Source organism: Cyphomyrmex costatus, unplaced genomic scaffold (genome assembly GCF_001594065.2).
Source record: "Cyphomyrmex costatus isolate MS0001 unplaced genomic scaffold, Ccosl1.0 scaffold926, whole genome shotgun sequence".
NCBI lineage: Eukaryota > Metazoa > Arthropoda > Insecta > Hymenoptera > Formicidae > Cyphomyrmex > Cyphomyrmex costatus.
In genome coordinates, this window is record NW_017280513.1 from 10,385 (window position 1) to 19,934 (window position 9,550).

The following is a 9,550-nucleotide window of genomic DNA, read 5'->3' on the forward strand; positions in this document are numbered from 1 at the left end:
GTTATATATTTAACTACGCACAAGATTTTCTTATATATTGATGTTTTTCCATAATTTTGTACATTTCAACGTAAAGTGTTTCATCTGAAGAGGACCAGATTTGGTGGTCGAAACTAGTAATGTAATTAACATCTGTTTTTTAATCGTTACATTTATGTAAATTTTATATGTTCATTAATTTTAGAATATATGTATTAATTTGTTGTTAATTTTCTTTTCGTTTGACTCTTACAATGCCATTCCCATGTTTATAATGTTTTTAAAGAAAGAGTCCTTTATTTGTTCTATTTTAGCTTGAAATGTTTAACATCTAAAAATATATTTAAAATATTTCTTATTTCCTCCTCTATATTATATATTAATATCTAAAATTATTAAATAGAAATTTTTAATATTCAATTATTTTATTTTGAACATAATATTAGATAATTTTTTATCCATATCATTGCTGACGTGTAAATGAGCTATTGTTTTTAGTTTAAACTCACCGTTTATGAATAAACAGAAAACGTTTATATAATAAAGAAGTTTACAGAAAAACGTCTAAATAAACGGAATAACATTTAGGGAGAAATCTAGGGATTTTTTCAGTCTCCTGAGGGAGATTTAGGGAGAATCCGAGACTGTTTTAGGGGGAAGTCTACAAAGGTATCTGGCAACACTGCACCAGAATCGTGTCAGTGCATATGTATCGAATGTGCCATAAATTCGTCTACCGAATGAGCATGTATTTCTACCATGTGTATGACCATAGGCCTGTTCTTTTTCTCTGCACTGTGCCCATGAAGGAAGATATAAGGAGACTCCACTCAGTCTCGCCAGTCTACAAAACATGGACCCATTTTAGATTTCGAGTTCAGTTTCCGATTCTCAACACTCGCAGCGCTCGTGAATTTAGTAGTGCTGTGCATAATAAGTGCGAGTAAGAGAAATGATCATTTCTCTTACTCGCACTCATCAGAATTGGAAACTGAACTCGAAACCTAAAATGGGTCCACTTTTATTTTACGGAGTCTCCTTATATCTTACTTCCTGACTGTGCCCACAGTGCAATAAGTTGAAGTGAAACAGATATACGTTTGTTTCACTTCAACTTATTGCACCACACTGTCTGAACTGGTGCAGACAGTGCAGGCAAAAAGAACAAAAAATAATTACGCAGTGCATGTCAGTGCATGTTCGCATCATAAGTAATTTCGTAACCTGAATAATTATCAATCAAGTTTAACGATTAATATTAGGTATCTCTGTTTACAGTACAGTGCGATACTTTCGGCAAATCTTTGTTTTCACGCGAAAACACATTGAGTAAGTATATTTTTATCAATATTCGAGAAATGATCGTCAATGATCGTCTATGAGCAGAAACGAAGTGTTTTTAACATTAGTTGCTTTCCATTTACACACAAGTGAAACTGAGTCTGAAGTGAGCTGCACAGTATCCGAGAATGGATTTTGTCTATTCGAATTCGTATTTTAAATAGCGAATACTTTTTTGTGGATTCAATTGAATTAATTTGGATTTAATTGGATTCAATTGGATACAACTGGATTGAAAAACTGCGTTTCCTATTCAAAACTATGAATTGAACAGTATTCACTATGGTCACAAACGCACTGAAAAAGCTAATATTATTTTATGATTGAAAAGTATACAGATATGCTCCATATGCAATTCCTATAAATGAATAAAAACTTATTCGGATTGAAAAGGATTCATTTTAACATTCATGAATCCGTATTTCTGAAAATTTGAATCCATTTCAATCCATTCTTGGATACTGAGTGAGTATGAAATACTCAGATTAAAGACGTCACCACTTGCTTATGGTAAAATTAACAAATAACATAGGTTTATAACCTCATTTTTAAAGTGAGTTATGAGATTTAGTAAAAAGCACACGGTCTCGATCTTGTGCAGTTTATAGGTAAAAAGTGATAAAAACTCAGTTGAATCTCACTTCTCAGAATGTAAAAAGAACGCGCATTGAACTGAGTTATGACGTCACAAGTGAGAATTATCTGAGAATCGGTGTAAATGGAAAGCAACTATTATTACCTCTTTCCCTATTTCCTAATTTTTATAATATTCATGAAATTTTGAATTTTGATTTGTAGATTAAAGTTTCAATTCAGCATAATGGGTAAAATTCGAAAGAAATGGTCTGACACAGAACTTATTAAAGCACTCGCTGATATTCGTTCTGGAAAGTCAATAAGTGGTATTAGCAAATCAAGTGGTATTCCTAAATCAACACTAATATCAAAATTGAAAGGATATCGACCAATTGGAAAGAGATCAGGTCCTCCTCCTATATTCTCTGTTGAGGAAGAGGAAAAAATAGTACATTGGATGCTTCATCTCAGTCAACGAGGCTTCCCTGTGACAAAAACACAACTTTTGTATAACGCTTCTCATTTAATAAAACATTTGCATCAAAAAACGCCATTTACTGATGGACGACCGGGGCGTCGTTGGTATGAAGCATTTTTACGTCGACATCCAGAGATTTCTACTCGTATAGCTCAAAATTTGTCCAAAAGTCGAGCATCAGTGACAGAAGATATTCTGCGCGGTTGGTTCAAAGAAATCGAAAAACATTTATCTGAAAAGCAGTTAAAAGACATTGATGGAGCCCGGATATTTAATTGCGACGAATCTGCTTTCTATCTTTGTCCAAAAGGGGAACATGTGCTTGTCAGAAAAGGAGATAATAAGGCAGTTTATAATTTCACGCAAAATGACGAAAAGGAATGCTTGACGGTGCTATTCATGACAAACGCTACGGGCACATTGGTTCCTCCAATGATACTTTTTCCGTATAAAAGAATTCCCTATAGCATCTCGCAAAGTGTACCAACTAGTTGGGCTATCGGGAAGTCAGAAAATGGATGGATGACGGCCGAAACTTTCTATGAATATATAAGTAACATATTTGAGCCATGGTTGACAGCACAGAACATCGAGAGGCCGATTATTCTATATGTCGATGGACATTCTTCACACATGACGTTACCGCTTGCCGAGTTTTGTATGAATCATCAAATAGAACTTATCGCATTGTTCCCGAACGCGACACATTTGATTCACCCACTTGACGTTGCTCTATTTCGGACGCTTAAATCAAAGTGGAAAGACTGCGTAAACGATTGGCGAATGCAAAATCAAAGAAATTTCAGAAGAGAAGATTTTAGTCCGCTCCTTAAAATTGCTATCGAACATGTAGAACTTTCAAAAGTGATGAAAAATGGTTTCAGAAAATGTGGCCTTTTCCCGTTTTCAGCCGACGCACTCCAATACAATCAATTACTGCAGAAGAAAAAACATGATACGACAGTAACTTCGGAATCAGAACAGAATGTTGAAAATTATTTATTATTTATTGAGAGGAACATCGATAAAGATTTGTTGAGCAAATTCAGACATGCTAATAAAATTGGAATCTATGACGACAATCTTGAAAATCTTGGCCTCTTCTTTTTTTGGCAAAAAATCTTGAAATTATCAAGTAATAATTTTTATAACTTATAATTTAAAAAAATTTTTTTTATTTTCTGTATATACATGTATATCTTCCAGAGATGATTATGATATTCACGAATTTGAGAAGAAATTTAAATTAAAATTATCATTAATGACACAAACGAATTGTTAGGCAATGTTCATTCAATCTGATTATATGATTGATTAGCTTTAATTTTCAATAAATTAAATCATGTCTTAAAGAAGTATCAATTAAACAGTTATGAATCCACTATAATGATTTGATTCGATAGAGTGAAAGTTGACTCAATCGCACATTGTTTTCTTGATTCAATTTTGAAATAAATTAATTTTTTAATTCGTATTTTAATTTGCTTTTTAAGGAGGTTGTAATACTACAGACTCTAATTCTATGGATTCTATTGACATTCTTGTTGTAAGTGATCCGAATTTAAATCTTAACTCCAGCATCAGTAATGAAATTTGTGCCTTAAAATCTAATTTAGATGTTGCATCCGATCTACATAATTCAGTGCATCAAGACATGAAAGAAAAGGAAAACATTTCGCTACTAAAAAATTCTGAAGACAATTCGATGAACGAAGTACTGTTTTATCCCAGTCTTCAGTTTACAGATGACTCGATTGATGCTGAAGCAAATAATGTCCTGCAGATCGTAGAGACAAATGAAATGATCCCTACAGATCCTTTACAAATTGACCTTAATGAAGATACGATGATAGAGAACGAGTAAATTTTATAAACTTTTCAACATTATTATCATTTGTTATATTCAGTCTATAAAATAAAATTATTCTACTTTTTCAGAGCATCTAATGCTAATGTCTACGCCACTGAAGCTACACAATCAGTTTTATTGTCTACTATCAATGACAATGGTACATATAAGTACATATTGAATAATTTTTATTAAAAAGTTGAATACGAATTGTCTAATCTCTATTATCTTTCAGATTGCTTGGACGTTCCTTCTGATATCCCAGATGTTTTTAAAAAGACATTATTTTGGCCCCGTACAAATAATTCAGCAGCGAAGAAACGTGCTGTAAAAGTCAAAGTACCTTCAGTGGCCACTTCGGTAGCCTGGCAAGAATATCACCGAGCGAAAGAAACAGAGAAAAGTCAACGTCTAATTGCAGTCGAAGAGAGAAAAAGAAAACGTCAAGAAATGGCTGAGAAAAAAAAAACAAGAAGCAGAGGAAAAGAAAAGGCAAAAAATGTTGCAACGAGTCGAAAAAGCTACCAAAAAAAATAATAACTCAAGCAACCAAACAAATCTATTAATGTTCAATTTTTCCCCAATTTCAATCTCCAAAGACAGAATCCACACACGTTGCTCAAGCTTCGAGATGGTCATAAGCTAGTGCTTAAGATGTCATGAATCAATTAGAGAACCATATTAGCATCTTAAAACATTGCTTGAGACGGTCTTGAAATTAAGAACGCATTATGAATACCGGCTTAAGCAATAAAACGTATTCGCCGGTCACTAACAATAAATGATACATTCGATCCAATGCACCAGTCACTAACAGGAACAGACGACGGTATTACAAATAGGGTAAAATTAAAATCAAGCGGTCACTAATGTCTACATTTACATAGTTTGCTATTTATTCTTTTATATTTATTAGATTATGTTTACAACCCCAGTAAAGCATGTTTTTCGATACAAAAATGATTAATCTTAAGTTCGGTATAATTGATTCCTAATTTTAATCACTCTAGAGTATTTTTTTATTCGTATTAACTCATGCGATTATCTTATATGGTCACAAACAGGGACATTTACCTTATTATACATACTTTGAGAATAAACATATTTAAGTAATAAAACGCATATTTCGTGATTAAACATTTTAAACTATTAACGAGATCAAACTATTTTAAGAATATACATATTTCGAGAACAATATTTTAATATATTTTAAGAATTTCAAATTTTTACATTTCATTAGTTTTATGGTCGAAGCATATTTAATTCTTGTATAATTGGACAATTATATTAGAATTAAATATGCTTCGACCATAAAACTAATAAAATGTGTTGATTACTTTAAGTATCAAATAATTTCTTCTATTGCACTTACATTTAATTAAATGTGCCTAAGTGTATTAACTCTCCATCGGCACACTAGGGTCTTTTAAGGTAGTTCTTCACAAAAATGAATTACTGCAGAAAAAAATAAGAAAAATATATGAGGTTCTCTGGATCTCGAACTATATGCTACAATTTTTTTAAACCCCGATTGCCGAACTCAACTTTTTGAGAAAAAATTCGTTGAAATTGGCTTCTTATACACGGAGACATAGGGTATCGTACAGTTCCGAGCACTATTATTTACAAATTAGTATAGTAAAAAACTGCAGTTGATAATGAAAAAGTAATAGATGAAAGTTAAAGATTCGTACTTTTTAACGGTCAAAATAAAAGTGGAGGTAGCCGAACAAATTTTCGAGATTTTATTGTAGAAACAGCAAAAATGTACGACTTCATAACCTATTTCATGTCACTACGTGGTTCATCGCTACGTATAAACAATATTAATATTATTAAAACTTTATTATTTCAATGCAAATATTATCAACAAAGACCTTAAAATTTATAAATATATTTAATGAACGCCATATATACAATTCGATTGAGAATTTCGCAATTTTTATTTTCAGCATTCAGTTGACTAGGGAGTCCGTGAAGAACTACCTTAAAGCATACTGTTAATATTTAATAGCAAATTTTAATTAAACAAATAGATGGTGGGGCTCGTCATCGCACCCTAAAAAAACTTTGTAATAATGACTGAAGAATAATACTTAAATCAAAAAGAATTTCCAAAAGATACCAATAACTAATACATATCACTGCATCACAGTGTATGACTGTTCCGTTGCAGGAAAGCATTCAATATTGCAATCTTATATCGTGTAACAGAAAAAAATTAGAAGTACAACATCCGTCGAGTCTATATCAAATCCTTCGTTTGTACATTACAGTGCAAATACGTGCGCAGCAATATAGTACAATTTTATATCATTATAGTCCAGTCGTCAGAGACGAAAATGCCACTCAACCTCTAAAAATCATACGAACAAGCTGAATTTTGCTGTGAATGTCAATTTTGGGATCCCAAAAAAGATGCAAAAAAGTTTGCCACTCCTACCCCCGGGCTTCTCCCTAAAACCCCCCCTCGTAGGGGGAAAAAATGGAAAACGTCAATTTACCAAGAATTTGTACGCCGTAGAAAAAAATGTTTCAAACAAAAAATGCAGCTGAGATAATTGTGAACAAAAAAGTTCCTTAGCAGTTTTTTGTGAAGTGAACCGTTCTCTCATAAATGAGCGATCCTACACTGATGAAAAATAGAAATGCGCAAATTACGGTAAAAATTGGTGAATATAAAAAGGACTTCGTACATGACTGTAGTATTAAGCTTTTGATCGCTCAGGAAAAGTTTACAACCCCTATTAACCCCCCCCCCCCCATAGTAAAAACGCCTGTACAGGGGTAAAAATGGGATAAATAGATAAATGGGAAGGATAGGCAGACGCAATATGCCGCATAAAATATGACTACTCTAATTCCTCGCGATTCGAAATAACGTCAACAGCTCTCATTCCATACAAGGACGCGAAGCGCGCGACTTCGCACTCACACCAACGCCGCTACATAATACCACATTGAACGGCGTACTTCCCGTGGGACTAGCGTTCCAGGGCGCCTGATATAAGTAATTTTTCCAAAAACCCGACACGGCGTTCACGCCGGAAGTCCACGCGACATTCGCTCACGACTCGCGTACCGGTAACTAAAATTTATTGCATTAATTGCTCTCGAACGCTCGCCGTCCCGAGAACATGCACCACACGTGCACGGGCTTTTCCGCCTTCGGCTTCCGCGGTCTCCAGGGGGTCGATTCTGTATCTTGAAACGAAGGGTCCCGCGCCTATTCGCGCTTTGTGACGACGAAGGGTCGCTACGACGATGCAGCGAACTGCAACGTTACAACTCCCCCACGTCAAGAGAGACCCCGCCCGGCGAGATCGCTCCTCGACAGCCGCACGCATTCGAGGCAAGACGTCGCGCAGCCAAAATCTCCAGTGAGAGCCACCCAAGCACCAAGGACGAAACGAATACAAAAACGTAGCCGCAACGTATTGCGAGGCCCGGTCAATTCCGCGCAGCGGGCGAGAGCACCAAGCCGCGCCATTCACGCTTCGCTACATCAAGACTCGACTTGAACACGGATAACAGGGCGGTCAGGAAATCGGGAGGTGGGTTTCAACGAACACAGTACATCCTCTTATACTTTGCGTTTTATTGCTCCTACTGGGTGTGGGGGCAACACCCTACAAAACAACCCCCGATGACGCTCCGAGAACAACAAAAAGAACAGAACTGAGCGGGGCGAAGTAAGCGGAAGGCAGGGAAGGAGGACAAAAACAAAAGAAAAGAACGCACTCAACGAGCGCAAGAGGAAGAAAAGAAAAAAAAAACTAAACCGGGAGCACGTAGGATGGTCGTCCCTTCGTCTTAGTAGACTCGTCTACGCGATCCTGGGGGCCCTTCATGACTTCGTCTGGGCGCAGGTCCGATGTTGCCCTGCTCGCGGATGTACGGGCCTTGGGCGCGCCAATCCTCCGCGCACTCGGAGCACGTCTCTCCCGGGCGACTGCACCGATAGCAGAATCCCCCTCGTCGTGGTTCAGGGCACCGGTGCGCAAAATGTTGCATTGACCCGCAGTTCTAGCAGCTCTCTATTGCGCTGGCCGTATCCGTGGGGAATGCCGCGCGGTTCCGCGGTTCCCGCGGCGCCGGTCGGCACCCGGTCTTCCAGATTCCGGTCTCGAGGGAGGCCTCCTCAACCTCCTCCTCGCTGCCGTCGTCATCCTCCAGCGGCGGGACAGCTGCCGAAATAACCAGAGCGGGTCCCCCCGGTCTCCTCGTCCTCGGGCCCCCCAGCCTCTCCCCGCTGGGGACTGGTCTGTATCCTCTGCTCTCGGCTGCCAGGGGGGCATCTGTTTGGTTGGCCGCGTCCTTCGATGTCGGCCACTCCCGGATCCTCCCCCTACTCTCCTCCATCTGTCGGACCCTGAGGTCCCTCACCTCCGCCTCTAGCTCCCTCCAAAAAGTGGGGTAGGTCTCATCGACCTGGGCGAAAACCGCCCTCCACCGTCTAAAAAATGTCGTCGACATTAGCCGTCGGGCGCCTGGTAGCCTTGTTTGTTTATTCCTAGGAAGTGAAGAGGCACGTTATAGATCTTTCACGTGCACTTTCCCCATGCTGTTTCCCATGGAGTCCGCGAGTTCATATACTACTGGCGACAAGATTCTCGCAACGCTGAATGGCCCATGAAATTTTGTCGCCAACTTCGCCGATACATGCTGAGTAGCGGACGAAAGCACATGGTGCCTCTTCAACACGGCCACAGTATAAGTAAGTACAGTAGTTTCACTCTGTGTCGGTACCTTTGATCTATGTGTCCTATGTTGTCAGCCATGTTGTTGGTTGTGCGAGGCCTTTGTTTTCACTGCACACATCGACACCACAGTGACACACAGTGACACAGTATCCATACGTGACATCGACGCCATGATGACAATGGTGCGATTCGCGCACCCATAAATTTTGGAGAGTGAAACTACTGTACTTACCTATACTGTGACACGGCCTCCCCGACCGCGAACTCCCGATCCCGACGTCTTTGATTGTAATACCGAGTTTACCGGTTTTGCGCAGCGTTTTTTATTACCCATTCTCGCAACAGTCGTACCCCTTCCATGCGCGCACGCCATGTTTCCGGGTTCGCATTCTCTATTTCTACAACCGCGTCTTCGGGTTCCTCGACGATGGGAACTGGTTCAGGTTCGCGTCCAAAATTCAGGAAGGCAGGAGTGGATTGCAAGGATGTGTGATGAGCAGAGTTGTACGCGAAACGAAATGCTAAAATATGTCGATCCCACTCGCGATGGTCTCTCCCTATAGGAGCCTACAGACCAGAGCGGCGCAGCAGTGAAGCGGCGAGCGATAGCCAATGAGAGCCATG

General features: G+C 38.6%; 1 protein-coding gene across 1 annotated transcript; it reads left to right on the forward strand.

Moving 5' to 3' along the window:
* The first annotated feature begins 3,501 nt into the window (after positions 1 to 3,501).
* On the forward strand, positions 3,502 to 5,083 carry LOC108781930 (uncharacterized). Its single transcript, XM_018550052.1, has 4 exons — positions 3,502 to 3,509; positions 3,991 to 4,234; positions 4,313 to 4,383; positions 4,459 to 5,083. Exons 2-4 carry the CDS (start codon positions 4,029 to 4,031, stop codon positions 4,758 to 4,760), a joined length of 579 nt encoding a protein of 192 aa, XP_018405554.1. The 5' UTR covers positions 3,502 to 3,509; positions 3,991 to 4,028; the 3' UTR covers positions 4,761 to 5,083.
* Positions 5,084 to 9,550: the final 4,467 nt, after the last annotated feature.

Bases quoted from the DNA above. Each gene is read 5' to 3' on its own strand.
- LOC108781930 (XM_018550052.1), top strand. From the start codon at position 4,029: ATGAAAGAAAAGGAAAACATTTCGCTACTAAAAAATTCTGAAGACAAT. The intron at 4,235-4,312 runs GTAAATTTTATA...CTACTTTTTCAG, and splicing joins GATACGATGATAGAGAACGA to AGCATCTAATGCTAATGTCT. The intron at 4,384-4,458 runs GTACATATAAGT...ATTATCTTTCAG, and splicing joins GTCTACTATCAATGACAATG to ATTGCTTGGACGTTCCTTCT.